Source organism: Notolabrus celidotus, chromosome 12 (genome assembly GCF_009762535.1).
Source record: "Notolabrus celidotus isolate fNotCel1 chromosome 12, fNotCel1.pri, whole genome shotgun sequence".
NCBI classification, from domain to species: Eukaryota; Metazoa; Chordata; class Actinopteri; order Labriformes; family Labridae; genus Notolabrus; species Notolabrus celidotus.
The window spans coordinates 5,944,214-5,965,292 of record NC_048283.1 but is presented as its reverse complement, the minus strand read 5'-3'; the positions used below and the strand labels follow the sequence as shown (position 1 = coordinate 5,965,292).

Sequence of the window (21,079 nt, the reverse complement as noted above, 5' to 3'; positions counted from 1 at the left end):
TCTGCAGAGTGTGTGCGGAGGGTTGGGGAGGGAACTGGAGGACGTTATCAAACACCGCTGTAATGGTTTTCAGAAGATTTCGCAAGTCAAGGAAAAGTGATTACAGTCTTAAACACACAGCTACAGAGCACCTCTCTGTTCTGGTGAATGAAAACACTCCTGCTGACCTCATATCTGGGTTCAAGGTGGACTCACCGGAGTCAGACGTGCACTTGTTGGTCTGCTTCGGATTACAGATATGTTAATATATGTGGGAGAAGGATGAGTTGTGTCCACGAGGTGTGATCTTATGTTTTGTTAAAAAAATGACATAGAACTCCATCGCACTGAAGCTCTGCAAGCTCAAATACCTATTTGTTTTAATTTTAGCACAACTTTTCCCTTCAGAACTTTAATTGATTAAGTTTTTGATTATTATTACTCTCAAATTCCTTTTTTCTGCTATGCAAATCTCACTGACTCAGAGGTGTAACTGTCCTTTAAAGTCTACGATGTGCAGCCAAGTTAAAGATAAGATTCAGTACCCATGCTTCCACACTATTCAGTATGCTAGAGAAAGTTTTAGTATGTAATAACCCTAAATTCATAAATACTGCCATAAAAGCTACAAGTACTCCCTCATTTTGCAGTGTGCAAACCAGCATATTTTTAATGTCCTCTCTGACCCACAATCCTTTGCACAGCCACAGCTTTTCACAGTGTTTAATATCTCTAAAGCAACATATCTTGTGTTTATTTTGGAGCTGGATCATGAGTGATGCATGAGGTATAGGATTCAAACCTGGACACCCTCTGTAACAACAGTAGCTGTATAGCAGACACCTACAACATGCTGAAAACGTTATTCACACTTTGTAATGGCAGTGAAGTGTGTACTATTGTGACAGAATAAATATGTCATTAGATATGAGCTTTTCTTGAACCTTTGAGAAGGTTTGAAAATGTCCAAATGGCAGAAATGCCACACTGAATTGAATGAAATGTTATAATATTGATGCTCAAGGCTGTTTAAATGTCTTGATTGAAAAGCACTGCCATGGGAACATGAAGTCTTTTGGTTACAGTATTTCACTCTGTGTAAACGTGACATTGCCACAGTAGAATTTGGAAGAAGCTTACACGTTGAATAAATTATCCTGTTGGCTGATTTTGGATATTAAAAAAGTTATAGGCTGCCGCTTCCATGCAATCTGAAGAGATGGGATAGAAAAAAACTGTCTTGGGTAAAACAGCAGAAGGTAGTTTGAAGAAATAGTGGATCACGTACACTACCAGTCAAAAGTTTGGAAACACGTTCTCATTCAATGGTTTTCATTTATGTTAATTATTTTCAACATTGTAGATTAATACTGAAGACATCAAAACTATGAAATAATCTGATTTTGCCATAATCTGGATTACAACAGTAGTCAAATAGGGCTATCCATTGTGTACTAACCCTACCTCTGAACAACACAACTGATGGTCTCAAACACATTAAGAAGGCAAGTCATTCTACAAATGAGCTCTTGACAAGGCTCATGTTAATTAGAAACCATTCCAGGAGACCACTTCATGAAGCAGACTGAGAGAATACCAAGAGTGTGCAAAGCTGTCATGAAGGGCAAAAGGGGGCTACTTTACAGAATCTAAAATATAAAACATATTCTGCTTTGTTTAACACTTTTTTGTTAATTAAATAATTCCATATATGTTCTTTCATAGTTTAGATGCCTTCAGTATTAATCTACAGTGTTTCAAATAATCAAAATAAATAAAAACCCATGAATGAGAAGGTGTTTCCAAACTTTTGACTGGTAGTGTATCTCCCATAATGCAACTCAAAAGCATCTTTTAGTGGACCTTCCCTGCCCGTTACACATGCTCATCAAAATGTCACCTCTCCATCACCAACCTGTGGCACGCAAGAAGGGGCGGGGCTCCTGATATCAGCTTTGTCAACGACAATGGCAAAGGTCCGTACAAAGAAACTCCACTACTTCTACTTCTTCTATTTTACACTATTACTCTATCGGAACTGTTGAGCTTAAAGCTGCTGTGAGGAACTTTTGTTTTGTATCGATTCTGGCGCCCCCTTGTGGAAAAAGTGATACCTCTTATCTCTTGTCCTATACATGCAAAAGTCATGTTTTCAACAAAAACTTAATCCTGTTGTCTTTTAACAGTCAACTTTATCAGGCAATGTGATTATTTTCCATGAAAACAGTGAAATAAAGGTTGTTTCTGAAGCGAGATGTCCATCATCTAGTCTGACACCTACCCCCTCAGGGCGGTTTCAGGCATTAAAAATGACAACAGAGAAGGTGTCAGTGTTGTTGCTGATGGTCTTGTTTGCTATTGAAGGTCATAAAGAGGCATCGGTATAATTTTCAGTCTGTTTCTCAGCCAGTTCAAAACTCCTCACAGGGCCTTTAAATAGACTGCCGATTTATAAACTTCTTTTTGTGTGGTTTTACAGATTTACTGGATCTCACACTGACATGAAACCGACCTGAACATGTGGAGTGTGCAATCAAGTTGTGTAACAGGTAAAACCTTGATTAATAAAATCCAAAGAGATTCATTAAAGGGCTAATTATTCAAAATTGAAAAAAGCTGCCAAATAAGGATGAATTCATTTAGTTAGTTTACTTTGATGGGATTTATTTTGGTTCACTTTGTCAGTCATTTCATTACTAACATGAGTCCAGTGAACGCAGAGGTTTATGGTACTTTATTGCACTTAATGCCTCAGACGGCCACTAGATGGCAGTGCTGTGTCAAGTGGAAGTTGATCCCACATCTCACTTGAAACAATGACTTTCATGACACGACACATCCTGTATAAACATCTAGACTGGTTCAATGATTTCTGGATTGATCCATTATCCACTGAACACCTGGCACAGCCTGCAACTCCACCTCTTTGTAAAGCCTCAGATGCCTTGCAGGCAAGAAAGACCACCAACCAAATTAACATCAACCCCACCCTGAATGCTGTTATTGCACCCTGTACCACAATCTTAAGATTTTTTCTACTGAACTTCATTAGTCAAAACACACTCAGTAAGCTGTTATGTAGCTGTACCTCTGGGTCTTTGAGTGGAACGTACAGGATGCATTGCTGCAGGTCACAAGTTTAATATCCAAACCACAGCTCTGTGTGTGTGTCTGACCAGCTCAGCTGCTCCTCAGCGGTCCCCAGTCTGCTAAAGAGCCATTACCCCCTCCTGCAGTGAACACAATGGATATGGTGTTTGTGGTTTTGGTTGAAGGCAAAGCTCTTAATGACCTTATGCTCCCCTGAGCTCACGGCTCATGATGGATCACACCCGCAGTGTTGACTCAACTGTAAATATACTTCTGTTCATAAACACTGTAGGGTTATTACCCCGCTTTCTGGGCTCGGTTTTCATGTGAAATATGGATGCATAGAGGGACAGTTTTGGGGCTGAATTGCCTTGTTTTGATGTAAGGTCGAAATAAATGGTGTTGTTGTGGTGTTAGTGCGCAGTAAAGTTGATCTATCCTGAGGTTTCCGCAGTAATGAAGGTAATAACCAGATGGAGCAGATTTTAAAAGAAAAAACTAGTTCCCTCCTCAGTGAAAAAAGAAGTGATTTGGATCTACAAGTTTCATTTCCCAGCTGCATTCTGCTCCTTGCTGTATTTCCTCTGTGTTCAGTGGACTAAAGTTCTCTCAGCTAGTCTCTTTATGCTCCAGTGGCAGCATGGGCAGTCCTCACTGTGCAATAAGACACTCTTTTTCATTACATCTCCTACATTTACCATGTGCACTTTGTTGTAATACATGCAATAGGTGTGTAGTTTATTTGGTGAGCAACCTCTCACACTGCTTTGCTGTTAGTTTGGGTTTCCCTATCAAAATACACCAAAGATGAAGTCAACATGAAGTGAGGATGGTTCAATTGCTGCTTAGGTTTTGTAGAACAGAAGTGAATGGGAGCTGAATATTCTTCATACACTGCGTTTTAATAAAACTTGTGGTGAAACAGTGGGAAAAAGGGAGGGAAATGTGAAAAAAATGCAATACCTAAAGTGTCCACTTGAGGCTTCAAAAGCCAAGGAGACACTATTCGATATATTAGAATGTCAATTTCTTTTCAAGTTATATTTTTGGGGCATTTTCCCTTTATTGATTGGAAAGCTAAAGATAGACAGGAAATGTAGGAAGTAGAGAAGGGGAAAGAAATGCAGCAAATGGTCGAGGCTAGGAGTTGAACCAGCGACCTCTGCGACAAAGAGTCCAGAAGTAAACATGTTAACATTGTACAAGCTGTACTGGTGGTGAATGTTTTTAAAACTCATCTGTCTTCATCATATTTAAGCAAAGACTTATGCATAATTAGGGGTGTGGCTGATTTGATTGACAGGTGGATGGGTTGTAGTTGTTGGCTAGCGTGCAAGGTTTAACCTCAACCCCACCACTTTCTAGACCAGTGTTCCTAAAGTGTGGGTCGGGACCCCCTGGGGGGTCGTGAGATGTCTTCAAGAATGTTTTTTTTTTTTAAGTTATCTAAAAATAATACATTTTACCCATTATAGTAAATAATATCGACTAAAATAGTAGCTAAGCTTGAAATAAAACCTTGAAAATAGAAAATTTAATTTCTTTTTGCCAGATGACTCCTAAGTTTAGTGTTAGTGAACAGTGAATTACCAAAAGCATCAGTACCAGCAGGTTAATTCATAAAGGAGCAGGAAACACAGCCACATGCTCGTGTAGGTAGGCTAATAAACTGCAGACCAGCTAAATGAAGCCACATTAAATCACTTTGAGGGACAGTGGGGGTTGCGAGTCTTTGGCACCTATATTTTGGGGGTAGCGGGCTGAAAAGTTTGGGAACCCCTGTTCTAGACCACCTGAAAGATATTTGGAATCAGCATTTCTAACATGTTGACCATCTCTTGGCTTCATAAACCCTCTTCAGAAAAGAGTGACGTGGCCGAGACTGCATCCATGTTTTACACAATTTAAGGGTGTGACTGGTCCTGACACCTCTCGCTAACATACATATGCATGCATCCAATCGTGCACAAATGTGAAAAAATACCCCACCAGGGTTATCCAGTAACATTTCATTGAAAGTCTTTAGGTAGAAGAGATCAGATTGTGTCTTTTTAAATCTTAATCCAAAACCCAAAACTTTTTGTCATAATGAAAAGTCCTTGTATTTCAGCGGGACAGACATTTACTGCCCCTTGAGGGAGAAACTTGATCTTAACAAAAAATTGGAAGCTGAGTTATCTTCTTTTGTTTCTGTTCTTATCAACTAAAATGCTAAATATTGTACCTAAGTGAGATTGAAGTTATTTCCCATTTGTCTTTCATAGCGAAAAATACTCAGACAACATGAGATCACCTTGTGGCATGACTGATTCTCTGGAGTCAGCTCTTTTAGATAAAGTGGAATGAGATAGGTCTGTTTTTGATGGATGACAAAAGGGAATAAATGTCATAAAACTGATTAAAAATGGCAGGAATACTGGAATAAATTCAGATCTATTAAACAGAAAGATGACAGGTAAAATGAGAAGGTATGAAGAACATTAAAAAGTCACTCTTTTGTTGTTTGGCCTCAGCTAAAGTGGTTGTGACCACTTCCTGAATGCTGGAGGCTTACATCAATGTACATTTTCCACCAGCAAATGGACAAATTCAACATTATCTCTTTAGTTAAATCAAAACTTAAGAAAAATCTTTGTGCTTTTGGCATCTGAGTTATTCTTACAGCAGCTGCTTGAACAAACAAACTGTCTTTCCTCTGACACAAAAGAAGCGAGGACACGTGTACACATTAAATATAAATCATTTTATAATATACAAATTGTACAGATGTCATGAACAATAGGAATGTGGACATACTCAGGATAGCAAAGATAAAGAATACTTTTTCTTCCTCGATAGCAAACACTGCTATACAAGTGACATCGGCACATGATCAAAGATACTCAACATTCAAGATGGCAGCCGAGGTGACAGAAAACATCAGAGACAAAAAACCTAAGAATACATTTTCCAGAGGCTGTGAGCAAGCTAAAGTGACAACACAGAAAAATAATGACGGCATCCTATAGTTTCATGTTCTGTCATTTCTACTCTGCTCATTTCACATCATAGTAGCACACAGGAAATGAACCAGTACGGTTTTTTTTTTTTTTACAGCATTACCAAGAACGATTGCACCAGCGCCACTACTGAGGCTCAGAGACAATTATGCTGATAAAAGACAGGAAACTGTAAATTACCTTTTTTTTTTACACGGCTGGGTGAAGGGCTGTGAATGTATATTTGAATCTAACATTAGTCAAAGGTCTCCTTCTTTTCACGGACGGATAAGTTAACATGGTTCAGCATCATTTAACTGATGAAGTGTCAGATCCTGCCTCACTCTGCCAGTGGTTCTCTTTTTTTCTTAATACCCCACTAAAAAAAAAAAAACACAATTACCCACAGTCCCTGGAGTGTACTCATGTCAGAGGTTAGACTGCACAGCAACCAATCAGCCCTTATCAGGGAGAGACGGGGCCCTGAAGGCCGTGGCCTCAGGTGGGACAGGCGGATACGGGGCCAGATGTAACTTATGTCAAGGTTACGATCACCCGTGCTTGTGGATGTCCAACAGGAATGTAGTGGGAGTCAGAAAAACACTGTCATGTCACATGAGATCACCTTGTGGCTTAACTGATTTTCCGAAGTCAGCTCTTTTAGATAAAGGGGAATAAGATAGGTCTGTTTTGAAAGATGCCAAAGGGGTTTAACTGACATGGAATCAGATTAAAAACAAAACAAAGGCAGGAATAAATTCATGTCTCTAAAACAGAAAGATGGCGGTTCAAATGTTTATCTTGACACCAGGAAAAACAGAAAGTGATTAAATCAGGTGAAATTTGTTGGCTAGGATCCAGTGGGGTAATGTCTTAGATATTCATGATCATTTATGAGCTCGTCAGCTATCCAAAAACGTCTTTCAGTATTGCCTGTCATCATTCATATTTGTCACTTTCTGAAAAATGTGTGAAAGCAACAGCTGAGTCTTATTTGCTCCCCCTGCAGCTCTGCTTACGAGAGGCAGCATTAAATATTTCTCAGACACAATAAGTGCTTATTGAAGCTCAAACAGCTGAAAGCCAAAAGTGAGGGTATGAAGTTTTTTTAAAAAAAAGAGGAGAGAAAATGCCACAGAGATTATTAGGATATGACTTCATCTGGCCTAAAGTCAATATCAGAGTGGTTACTTTGTCATGTGTTCGTGCAAACTCCTGTGTACAGCTGTGGAAAATCCATTCTGGCTCATTTATGACCCTTGACCTCGTCTGCCATTAGTGATGACCTCACGCTCGCAGGTCTGGGCTCCGTCATATTGGAGGGCGAGAGGACAAGGAGCATATGTTTCAGGGGGTCAAACCCACTGTGACCCCCTACCCTCGGTTTTAAAAAAAAACCCATCAGCTCTCGGGAGGTAGCTCGAAGCGTCAGTCAGAAATACATTTTAGCAAGCGTTAGCGGAACAGCAGAGGCAACACAAAGTCACCATAAAATCTCTTCGACTCCAAAACAGAACATTCACAATAATAATAATCATAAAATCAAATGTTTTTAACATCTCCAACAGAAAGCAAAACACCTTCATGTAGACGAACTTCAAATATTTCATCCCCTCACTCTGAACTCTAGTAAGAAAACAGGGAACAACAGCTTCAAAAATACCAACACTGACTGTAGCAAAACTTCCTGTTTGACTATAACAAACATATAACACTGAAATCACCATTGTGCCTCTATAGGACATGTTCTAAAAGCAGATTGTGGGCCATTTACAGTATAGTCATAAGGCTAAGCTGGTCACAGTTTTATATACTACTCTACACAAACACACTTGTCATTTTACATTGAAAAAAATCTCAGCGGCGGGTTGGATTAATCAAGGAGAGCACTTATTCAGCATAATCCGTCTTACTTGAGTGTAATTGAAGAGCTCCATCTCCAAAATGGACGCATTTGTCTTGACTGAGTTATCATCTATTCTCATAAAAACAAAAGATCCAAATGATGACAAATCCTAGTCGGTATGAAGCCGATCAGAAGGTAGCTGAAGTTCCTGATGAACAGATGTTTTAATAAACAGGTTTTCTGGCGCGTGTTTTGTGATGAAGCGTGTGTAAAATGAACACAAGCTCTTCCTCCTCAGTGCAAATGCTTCCCTATGACATCACCTTTAAATCTGAAGGCTATTTCCTCGACACGTTGAGGTGTTTTGCTGTCAATAAGTGACCCCCATTATAAATGCATGATTCCTGACAGACACCCCACTGACAAAATCCATTAGCGAGCTAATGAGAGCCCCACACCGTGAACGCCGCCACCTTCCGCCCCCCTCTTCTTTTTGGAAATGGAAAGCTACACGATGCCTTGAAACAGCACATTACGACTTGGTTATTGTCAGAAATGATGTCTGGTAAGGGGTGCTTAAAGAGCTGGAGGTAAAATAATGAAGGAAATCTCAACGGGGGAATGTGGAACGCAAACGGCCGTTACTTTAAATGAGCCTATTCATTTCTTTTATTTGACTCTGTTAGGCTCTCTTTCTCGCTCTCAACCTCTTCCTTTGTCTCAGTTTTCCCCCACAATCTCTAGTTTTGGTTTCAGTAAACAACAAGGCTTGCTCCTGACCACACAGCTTAACCTGACAGGTGCTTTGTTTGTGGCCGTCAACTGGAAATGTAATTAAAAACTGCAACTTTGCTCGGAAATAAATCCTCACTCCTGTATGTATACGCTAACTAACTAGGTGCGTACAAATATGAGTTCTGCCCTTGAGCTGCAAACATTCGGCTGAATTTCACATCCTTATCTAACTTGGCTTTGATTATGAAACATTCTGTATGCAAGGTGAGCTTAGCACACCACACCAAAGAGTGATTATCGGCTCTCTTTGAAGCACTTGAAGGCTTAGAGCTCGGCGTAAACAATTATCTCTTCACTCTACTTTGGATTGCCTGTCGCAACAAACGCCTTTCCCATCACCTCTACCAGCGTTCTCCTTCAACTTCCCTCAACATCACGACTCACTTTTCATGCTGAGAACGAAGGAATGGGGGGGGAATGGTAAAACAGTCAGTCTTTATAATGTCAGTTTTGTGCATGAGCAAAGGCCTGTATCCCGTCGTAATTCTGCCTCTTAAAATTTGGAGCAGACTTCTTACAGCTTTACAATCTGGAGAGAGCCGCTCAAACGTCTCACCTAGAAGATTAAAGAACATCTTGTTAAAGGTGCTTCATCATACTGCAGCTGTAGCACTTTCTTTTTTGTTTCTCAAACTTTTCTCCTGAAAACAGGCGGAGGACTCTCTCAGCTCCATCAGTGTCCTTTCAGTTGATCTAACAAACCCTAATCAAACAGGTTGAAGGCTCACCCCACATACCATGATACTTTAAAATTAATTTCATTTAACACTCCACAGTACTTTAAAAACCTGGTCACACCAAAAGTAAGTGATAAGAAACATCATTTAGCCCTTATCCTTGTAATATCTATAGTTATGAGGCTTTCCAAACTAGTTGGTAAACTTATGCATCTGGTAAGCTAACAGCTAACAGCTAGCATTAGCTAGTCTTGGTAGCTTTGTTAGCTTTGTTCCAATTGAATTGAAATGTCTTTCTTCTTTATGTCAGGTTTGTGCAACATTTTAATCATTACACTTTGGCAGATTGCTTACTTGAAGTTAGCTAGCTAATGGAAAGAAGTTAAAGGTACAGTGTGAATATACAATGGGAATATTTAACGATATCTAGCGGTCAGATTCTGGATTAAAAATGCTCCCATGCTCACCTGGCACATTGGTGAAAATCCAAAAGCGATGGTTGCCTTCTAGGACAAGAAGCTGCTGTGATTCATGACTAACTACCATCATCTAACATGTCATGCTAGCTTCCACCATTTAGACTTTTGGAGTTTTACAGCACCAAAACTGACATCCATTGGCCAGTTGTTCAATTTGAGATGTTGAATCCTGTGTGGTATATACTCAGAGGAGGGCACGTGTCCATTAATCTGCTAATGGTTAATTATCAGCATTACTTTTTTTAAACGTTTAAAATAGATCTTAATTTTAAAAATGATTATCAGAACCTTTGATTTCTGTTAAATACAGTTTTTGTGTGACCCAACTTCACTGCAGGAATACAGCACTGTGGCAGTAGACAGCATCTCCTGCAGGTGAAGAGTAGCATAGATGTCAGTTGCAAACAACTTGTCTCTAAGAGGCCAAAATGGTACTATGAGGAGCCATTTTGGAGCCAAACTAGTCAGCTCTCCCATCACTTGGAGCATCTATGCTGAGGTTGTTTACCTGAGAAAGCAGATTTGTAGTTTTGTACAGACAGATTTTTTATTTTTATTTAAGGTTTAGGTTTATGTATTTACTGCCCTTACTGTCTTGTTGTGTCCTTACTGTCTTGTTGTGAAGTACCAGTGTTCTATTCACCACGTCAAATTCCTTGTGTGTGCGAATCTTGAATTTTGAGAAAGAATAAGGATCCAAAGCCTGCTCTTACATGGTAAGATGTGTTTGGATTAAATATCTTACTAGACTTGGATCATGGTGATGCTTTCTGTTGTAGCAGAAGAGGAGGCGGACCATCACACTTTCAACAGGTTTCAACGTTCATGTTAATTTAACATCCTGTAAATTTGAATAGAATTAAGGGATTAACTGTTAACTAAATGAACATCTCTGTCAGCGGATTAACGGTTAGTTAAGTTGAATTTTAATGAACTGTGCCCACCTGTGCGTATACTTCACTTAGGTTATCCTGCCTTTGAATGTGTTTAATTTTGGTGTTACCAGGCCTTTTACTGTTTCATGTTCCTCTAAAAATCTCATCCTGTCCAGTCATGGCGTCACTGAATGTATCAACCCCCCAATGTTTTAACTTCATCAAGTAAATCCAGTGTCTCCACATTGACTATCCTGCACCAGTTTCTCCTGTTCTCCTGGATATATACATTCAGTATGTGTGGTTATATGATCGGGGTTACATGAAGTCCTTCTGTAGATATACTCTGGCAGGTTGCTGGGGAATTGTCAGTAAAGGATGGTATGTTTGGAAAATGCTGCAGCGAGAGGTTCAAACCCCTTTAATTTGGATCAGGGACGACACCAGGAACCAGTTCTTAGGATGGGGGATTTGAGAGGTAGGGTAGGGGGGATTCCTCGACGTGGACGCCTTGGGGCTACTCTTGTGTCTCGTCCGCGCTCTGATTGGTGGGTGTGGCCTGTAAATCTGCCACAATCTCCTTGGCGGTGACGTCCCCACCTGCAGGCTCTTCTGTTTTGTTTTTGATTACGTTCTCTTCGTCCTTGTCTTCCTCCTCATCGGTCCCGACCCCGTTTTCGATCACGACTTCGACTTCTGCTACGCCTTCATCCTCCTTTTCTTTGGTCTCGCTCTTCGTTTCAATCACGATCTCTGACATTTCCAGGACCTCGCCGTTCTCAACCAGCTCTCCGTTCTCTTCTGATCCTTCTCCATCCAGGGCTACTTTTTCTTCTCCCTTGTCTTCTGCACTGATTTCTGCTCCTTTGTCTTCTGTATCTGCTCCTCCATCTTTTCTTTCGCTCGTCTCTATGCTGATTTCAATCCCATCTTTAATCTTTCTGTCTTCCTCACACCTTTCCTCCCTTTCTTTTGATGTCTCTCGCTCTCTCCCTGCCTTTTCATTTGTTGCATTCGCCCTTTCATCCTTGCTCTCTGCCTCCTCTTTCTCAACCTTTTCTCTGTCATCATGAATCTTCGGATCCTCTGCGTCCCTCTCGGTTTTTGATTTCTTCTTCTTCTTGTTCTTCGCAGTCTCTTTAATGCAGTTCTTGTTGGACTTTCCTCGAGGCTTGAAGATCAATTTCTGAAACATTCAAAGTTTACATTAGCGGGTTAGTGGAATGCATTGTACCTCTTTGAATACGCTTTTGGGCACAAAGTGGAATACAGAGACTTAATTAGGAATGGATCACAGTGGATCTAATAATGTGCCGGGATAACGAGGTAATTCAAATGAGTCTCATTGATGCAGGAAGGAAATTGAGGCCGTTTTGAGGGGAGTTATTGGAGCCTCAGGGTCTGCAGTCTGACCAAACAAACAGGCAAAAAATTTAATACAAAATGTTCTCAATTACTAGAACAAGTTTTACAGAGTTTGATGCACTGCAGGGATACAGAGAGAACTGAAAAACTGCAAAGAAAATCTTGTTAACGTTAGCAATTCCCCGAGTCTTAGGGCCTAATAAATTTGTTGTTGCAATGGCAGTTTGAATTCGGGTCAAAGAGAGCGTCAACATGGATTCATTCCTCTGCAGACAAAGGTCAGCTTAAGAGGTTATCTCCACTTTTCAGGGTCGCAAAAAAAGAAGCATTTCCTGCTCTGACCCCCCTTAAAAAAAACAGAGTCTGAAGCTGAAGAATTCCTGATATTTCAAACTGAGATGAGTGGGTTCACATTTGTTCAGCGCTGTGTGTGTTTGGCTACTTGAAACAAAAACAGCTGTGGAATTGGAGGTGACAAAAAGGTGATGTTGACTTTGGATGTATGGTGAGCAGGTGACCAAATGACTTCTGGTATCAGACAGGAAAACACAGAGAGGAATGTGAGAGTGTGTACCTTGGAGTCTCTCCTCTTTCGGTTCAAGATGGGTCTCTGCAGGAAAACAATCTGTTTGGTGGACAGACTTCCATCACTGAAAGAGGAGGACAGAGAGAAGATTAGTCCAACATGCAGGCTATTCCCAATCCTCTAAGCTCCAATTTTGTAATACTGTGATGACGAATAATCCAAAAAGTAACAATCAAACTTTATTGTTATAGAATCCTTCATTCAGGGGGAGTAGATCAAATGCTTTGAGATGAAATGAAGAGCTGGAGAATTTGAAAATAAGCAAATTAAAACATGAAAAATGTGTTACGAACACCAAGCAGCCACCTCCAGAAACTGCAGTTCCTCCAGTGACCACTTGAGGCTGACTTTGAAAGTGAGTAATTCTCATAGACGTATAAAACATAAACACAGTTGCTGTGACGTCAACCATTGGTTTCTGAAAAGCCATTTTTAAAGCCCAACAATGGCGGCCACCGTATTGGAAATATGGACTTCCACTTATTTAACTCTCAGCCTTCGTATTATCTTAAAGGCTACGTTAAAAAAAATCCCCTCAAATCCATATACGAATATATTAATGAGCTTTAGACCAAAATTGTTTTCTGTACCAGGCTGTTTTTCAACTCTTGTTTTACATTCAGGCAGAGCACTGCTAACCACAGCAAACATCTCAAATCTGAATGTACCCTTAGAATCAATCACTTTGTTATTATTAACTATTTTTAGCAGTATAAGAAAATTACTTCTAAAGTTATAAAATCACCTTAAAATTAGTGTTTTAAGTCACTTAAGTCTTTAATTGGTAGCCTTGTATTAAGCAGGATAATGTATAGAGGGTTGTTTTGCAGATTAGAATCCTGACAGGGAGAGTTAAGACCCCAACACAAAGCAGAGCGGTCTTGCTTTTTGTTGCTTCATCTTTCAGTCTTTCATTTCTTAACCAACCCAAAATGTATCACAGGGGTTTACATTGTTGAAGGTAATTCAATTTTAGAGATTTTACAGCTAGCCGAACAAACAGTTCTCAATCTCCCCCCATGCAGAGATGGAATCACATTAGAGAAGAAGCCACCAGAATGAGATTCTGAGACCGCCGCACAGTAGCCTTCAAAAAATCTGCTGAAATTGCTTGCCGCCCAGATTAGAGGTCAATGGGAAACGAGGTGAAAGAAGGAAGTGTCTGACACACAGAATGAAACCATGGACACTGGGGTTATGTGATAAGTACATTAACAGTTTGACTCCAATATGGTAAAATCTCTAATTTTGAGTTTAAATGAGACTAATGGATATTCTTTATTTACATAATTGCACATTTTGAGCTAAGAATTTAAAGCTCTCTTTTATTTCACGTTGTGGTTTGATGATGGTCAACTATAAGACACAAAAAGCTTATAACAAGTGTGTTTATTATTGAGGCATTGAATTTGTAGGAGACTTAAAGTGAGCTGCATGTATATATTTATGTTTATTTTGAAACGTTTTCAGTTAAAGGTGGCGATTTTCAGTTCTTATTTCAAGTTGCCAAATGAGGAGGAGTGCTACAGGCGCAAGAACATTTGGACATTAGTGAATTATTGTGGGAGTCTTGATTTGTAGGAGACTAAATATCGAACAACATGCACTTTAATGTCTTCCTCTGAGAGGTTTGCGGTGCTGGGTGCAGCACTTTCAGCTCTTTTCTTCATTTGAAGAGGTAGTTTGACAGCAGAGGTGTGCAGCAGACTTTTCCCCAGGGATGAAGCCACCAACAGGTACATTCAGGCATAAATCGACACAGGCTTTTGCAGTTCTGTATGGCTTCAAGTTATAATAGCCCAGCTGACACTGACAGCCAAGAGTAGGCTCGGTAAAGGCCTGTAATTTTCTAAACCATCCACTCCTTTCTAGCCTTAATGGGCTGGTGCTTTTGCTGGAAACTCAGCTTTGATTCACCAGGAAGCCATTCAGCATTCTGGACAGGCTAGAAAATAGCTTATGGATAAATGAAGGAGGGGGGAAGGTAATGGAAAAAAGTAGTTGTGTTGGGCTTTTGGTGGTTTAGATAGTAAGCCTTCAGCTGGAGGAGTCTCGAGTCCATTTGATGTTAAGAAAGAGAAGATTTGTAGCAGGCTTTCAGGGTTCTGCAGCGATCATAAACCTGCCATCTCTCCTCGTGTGCAAGGTTGAGCTGGCAGCTTAGAGTTTAGACAGAATCTAAACCTCTATGTGTGTGTGTGGTTGTGTGTGTGCATGCATGTGTGCTCGTGCGTTATTGAACTTGTGTCGAACCAGCACAGGAAAACATATCTCCTTTTTAAGCCATGTCCAATAACGGCAAAAGAAAGTAGGAATAGAGAAGAAACAAACAATGAAAGTGTCACAAATGCAGCTGTCACAGGAGATAAAAAGCAAAAAGGTAAAAAGTGAACGAGCTGGTAATAAGTGAGAGCACTCTGGACTCAAAAAAAGGGTCTGTGCATGACAAAATGGAGCACATGAAGGAGCGAGAGAGAGAGCGTGAGAGACAGGAAGCACACTCAGAAATGAATCTGCATTTCCTGCCTCGATTAATCTGTCAGCACGAGTACTTGTGCAGATTATCCGACGCAGAACACAGGAGTGTGACGTGTGTGGGAGGGAGGATTAATATTTGGGAAAAAGAGAAGAAATACATGTTGTGTTGTTCACAAGTCACAGACAGACATTTGAGGGGACATTTAAGGGAAATTCTAAATCTGCAGCCTTATGTGTAAATATCAGGTTGTGGTACGGCTTAAAGGGGGAAGAGGGGGAGATGACACTGACAGATGACTTCAGTCTACAGGCTGGGCCTCAGATGTGAATCTGTATCCTTTAAGTGTCAGATAAGAGTGTGAAGTATGAGCTCTGACAGGCATCATTTGACTATAATGATGGAGGGTCCAAAACAGTGAGTGTTATTCAAGGATTTCACTCAGATTTATACTCATCACTAAAATAACACCACATATTTATTTTAGGGGAACTGTGGCTGGTTTCCAAGCAAAGAAACCAGGAAGTAATGAATGAATCAATGTTTTGACTTATTGGAATACATTGTTCAGCCACTAGCATGACTTGATTTTAAGGTCTTTCAACAGTAACGTTATTTAAGGGGCGAAAAAGTTTCATGAATACACACAGAACACAATCAACAGGAAGGAAAACAACCAACAAAACTAAACATGAAAAAAGCACCACACCTATCTTCTGGGTACATCAACAGAGACTCAAAGTTGAGATGTTTGCTGTGGTTAGCAGTACTCTGCTTAAAGCTAACTTCCACCAGATCCGTGTTCGGTCTCTCCCTGCTCCTCCACGGCATCGGAACTGATATGTTTAAATTCTAGTCAATATCCTGTCCATGAACAAACAGGAGCAGGAAGAAGAAAAAAACAAAGAGACATTTGTGATCAGATTATCCCTTGTGTCGATTTTGCTGCTGAGAATCACTCACCAACGGTATTGAGTTTTGACCAATCAGAATTCAACACTGCCAAGTAATTCATACATATATGTATATACACTACCAATCAAAAGTTTGGTAACACCTTCTCATTCTGGGGTTTGTATTAATTTTAATTATTTGAAACACTGTAGATTAATACCAAATACATCAAAACTATGAAAGAACATATATGGAATTATTTAATTCACAAAAGTGTTAAACAAAGCAGAATATGTTTTATATTTTAGATTCTGTAAAGTAGCCCCCTTTTTCCTTCATGACAGCTTTGCACACTCCTGGTATTCTCTCAGTCTGCTTCATGAAGTGGTCTCCTGGAATGGTTTCTAATTAACATGAGCCTTGTCAAGAGTTCATTTGTAGAATGACTTGCCTTCTTAATGTGTTTGAGACCATCAGGTGTGTTGTTCAGAGGTAGGGTTAGTACACAATGGATAGCCCTATTTGACTACTGTTGTAATCCATATTATGGCAAAACCAGATTATTTCATAGTTTTGATGTCTTCAGTATTAATCTACAATGTTGAAAACAATTAAGATAAATAAAAAACATTGAATGAGAAGGTGTGTCCAAACGTTTGACTGGTAGTGTATATTAAAAACATTGTTTACTGCCTGTTACCACTGCCACTTGGTAGTTGTTCGACCAAAAGATTAACATCACATAGCTGAAAAAGCCTTCTTTTACATTTTCCACCCAAAAGACTCTTGACTTGTGAAACATTTGACTGTAAAAAGAACGCCAGAGGGGATTCTTTATTTCCTACTTATCTAGAGGACAAAATCAGGTGAGATAAGAGGAACTGCTTTGTTAACAGGGGTCACTAAGATCAACACAAATGGAGAGTTCCTCCTCACAGGAGCTTTATCTCTGTTTCTAGGTTCACTTGTTTCACTATTAGTGCAGAGAAAATCCCATTTACTGTAATTAATGGCTCCAAAGTGTAATTACCATCTGCAGTAATTGAATGTTGTGAACATGGATGTATGCTCTGGGAAAAATACATGAGGGCAGTGACTGTCGGTGGCTTTATCTGTGGTGCAAAATTAATGAAAGACGAAGCAGCTCTGCATCAAAACAAGGATTTAGATGTAGAGTTGGACTTTTTAAATCATGCTGCCTGTAAACAATGGTGATTGTATTCTTGTGTTGTGCATTCATCCCTGTGCAGTTTATCCCTATGTTGTTGTCTTCACCTTCTCTATCTCTGTTATCTTGTTTTAGGCTTAAATGGCCATATGAGACTGTAATAATAAAGAAGTAAAGATACCTGCAATAATGAACTTATTTGGTCTGCAGCCATTTGTGTCCTCATTCTCTTTCTCCACCATTAATGTAGAGAATTTCACATTTACTGTAATTAATGGCGGCAAAATGTAATTACCATCTGCATTAATTGAATGTTGCAAACATGAATGCACGCTCTGAGACAACTACATGAATTAATGTTGTGTGCTGAAGCCGCTGAGCACCAGTTAGCATTAATTTCAGACGCTGCTGAGATCGCTGACACTTATCCCAACCCCTCCACATGAAGTGCAGTCTGCAAACCCTCAGACAACAAAAAGAGTGCATTTGTAAATCTGCTGTTAAAAATGGAGGCGCGAACACCACAAATACAAGGGTAATGAGTGTTGCTAATCTGAAATAGATCATCAACCATTATTTCGGCGGGCAAAATGTTTCCAAGGCAGGGGGAGAAATGAGCTGCGTCCTACACTGTATCTAGGCCGGCTGATTAATTAGCCATGTTGTGCTGTTGTGTTGTGGCATTTTGAAAGAAGGGGAGAGGGAGGGAGGTAGAGAAAAAAGATGATGAAAATAGAGAGGTAATTAATCTGTGCTGGGAAAGAGCAGCTAACATGACCAGCTGAGGTGGGGGCAGAGCAAACAGTCTGTCAGTGAACTGATGGAAATGCCAAGTACACACTTAATCAGTATGACACAACACACACAACAGCATTATATTAAAGGATAGCTTCACATTCATCACGTCTGTGCCACAACAATACATGCTTTATGTATGTTCAAACTGGCTGCAGAGAGACTAAGTCAAGAATGAGAAGATCTGCAACACGTGTTGGATGAAGAAGTTAATTATTAAAGCTCCTCTGAGGAACTTTAAGTTGGTTTTGATTTTAGCGCCCCCCTGTGGACAAAACTATAGATCTGATCTCTTGGTGTTTTTTCTCCCCTACTTCTGTGAGTGCTGTCTTCAAATCAAAACAGTCACTCATATCTCTCATGGTGAATATTTGTTCTGGAAAATGTAAAAATAATGCCTGTTTCTTCAGCATGTCTCATTTGACATTTGCTCCATGGCAGCAAAAATACTCTGCAGAAATAATCATTCTTGTTACTGATGGTCTCACTTGCTTCTTGCAGGTCATGTCGAGGCATCACTATTTATTTCAGTCTGTTTTATAACCAGCTGCAAAACTCCTCACAGGAGCTTTAAGGTCAGCAAAGTTCGGTTTAGAGTTTGACAAATGTTACAGTCAATTAAGTCTGAAAGTTTGACATGGACTTTGTTTTTCTTTGCTGAGTTGCAGCAAAGGAGCGCATACCGTATGCATTGACTACTGCAATTCCCTACTGCATGCACATCCGATCCTCTGCAGATGATAAAAAATGCAGCAGCACGACTGGTCCTCAATCAACCCAAAACAGCTCACATCACTCTGCTGTTCATTTCTCTCCACTGGCTTCAAGATGCCCCTCACATCAAAATTCAAAATACCGCTGCTCGCTTACCAAACAGCCACAAAAATGACTCCTGAATACCTGGAATCCCTCCTTTAGGTCTACACTCCCTCCTGCCCATTACACTCTGTCAATGAAAGGCACCTGGTGCGTCCATCACATGGCACAAAGAAGCTAGCTAGACTCTTGTCCTCTTTAGTCCCGACTCTGTAGAAGGAGGGAGGAGAACCTTTGCATCTTTAAGAGAAAGGTAGAGCTCCTTCATGAACACCTCCGGAAGGGATATTGAGGCTAGTGATGATGTTGATGACGTTAAAATTGATGATGACACTGAGGCTGTTTTTGATGTTGGTTAGCATATTCATGATGTTGATGATAATGATGATCATGTGTATTTCCTCTGTGCACTGCCTGTCAGCACCTGTCTTCCAACTCAAAGCAGATTTGAGGCACGTACTCATGTCGTGCCTTTGCTTTTGATGCACTCACAGGCGTAAGAAACTTGCATCGTAACATATCAGCTTATATGAGCGATCAACTGAACTTCACAACTCCTTCAGTGGAGTTGCTTTTCAGGGATCTAGTTGTGTCCAGTTTGTCAAATCTGTGGCAAAGCAAAATGTACGTCTTGTATCTGCTTAAAACCGAGGAGCATTTTTTGAGGGTAGTCTACAGCTGTTTTGTTTTGTTATAACATCATCAGGTTCTGACATATAACCAATTTAAGGTGGGATTTTTAGGCCCCATGTCTGCAATATGTAGCACACTGAGGTGTAAAGCTGGGGTGAAATTTGCTCTACTTCTGATCTGCTTTTGGGGGTAGCAACAGGGGCATATTCGAGGGAAGACTGTAGTGATGTTTAGCCTCAGATCGAGCAGGCTCTGTGTGTATGTGCATGTCTGAGAGTGTGTATTCGCACGTTGTGCGTCTTGTGTTTCTGCAACACTGTAATGCAATTTGAAATCACACACTATTAAGCTCCTGCAGAGTTCAGTGTGTCAGTGCAAAGGCAGAACTTTGTTAAGATGCTGTTGCAGCATCTTCATGTGTGAGCAGATATCTCTGTGACCTTAATAAGGCAGTGTATAGTCAATTTGTTCAAACTGTGAAAGTGTTCGTTTACATGTAGCATCAAAACAAAGGCTAAAAATTGTCATCACAGTGTCAGACTCTGCTTTACCCTCAAGCTCTGCTAGCTTGGGTAGCTACAGTGCCTTTTTTTACATCATGTCTGGACTCCTGACCTCCCTGCCTGCTGTCCAACAGTCAAAATTTGACTCTGTGTGGGACATGTGTGAACAAAAACTGTGGAACATTTTAGAGGGAGACTGGCCTGAAATGTTCTACAGTTATTCAGGAGTGTGTGTGTGTGTGTGTGAAAAGGCTCGAGACTGGTTTCAGGAAAGCCTCACTTTGGTGAAGTATTTGTCTGCTACAACGTGTTGAAGTACAGATTCTGTTTTAAAGGTGAGGCTCTTTGACCATAAGCGGATGTACACTCATACAGCACAGAGAGTGATGAGTCAGCACAGGCTTAGCAGGAGAAGCCGTTACATTTCTGTGAAGAGATTTTCCACAGCTGCTCGGCTCAGAGCTCAGCTCAAATTGAAACAGATTTAGGTCAAATCTTTAGAAGCTGTCATAATTCTTTAACAATAACTTATACAGAAAAGGTATGTGTGTCATAATTCAGTGTTCCAGTTTCACAGGAATACTGGAGCCTTTTCCGCGGGCTCTTCCTTACATAAGTTCACAATATTTTGGTTTCGAGTTTTACAGTAACTTTTCAAGGGAAGTGTTCAGATTCATGTGTTTAAACTTTTCAGGAGTTTCTTCTTTTCAACTAAAGTAAAGACTGCTGAAGCTTCAATTCTCATTCTTATTTTTATTCTGAGATATTTTATTTAAGGAAAGAAAACTTGACAAAGTGACAGAGACACTGAACATGAATAATCAGCTGGCTTTTAAATGATTCAGGAGCAGTGCTGGGATGTAATAAAGTACTTTTTCTCAATCTCTGTAATCTGTGTTGTTGTTGAGTTCCCAAAACCTGGAGCTAGAGTCGTACGTGTAGTACTCGAGACCTGTCTTGGTCTCGAGGCAGCTTATTTCAGGTCTCGGTCTCGTCTGGAATCAAAAGCATTTTAACTCTCTTTTGTCTCGGTCTCGAACTGGGCCGACTTCGTATTTTATATCAAAACTGGGCGACACCACCACTGATGCACTCTGTGTCCCTGTCATTACTGTGATAAGAGA

General features: G+C 40.2%; 1 protein-coding gene across 1 annotated transcript in view; it reads right to left on the bottom strand.

Moving 5' to 3' along the window:
• Positions 1–5,791: 5,791 nt before the first annotated feature.
• Positions 5,792–21,079, bottom strand: part of LOC117823513 (raftlin-like) — a 185,360-nt gene continuing 170,072 nt past the window's right edge. The window contains exons 9-10 of the mRNA XM_034698722.1: positions 12,659–12,734; positions 5,792–11,905 (exon numbers count right to left, since the gene is read on the bottom strand). Of these exons, the coding sequence (XP_034554613.1) occupies positions 11,237–11,905; positions 12,659–12,734 (745 nt within the window). The 3' untranslated portion in view covers positions 5,792–11,236. The remainder of the gene's footprint in view (positions 11,906–12,658; positions 12,735–21,079) is intronic.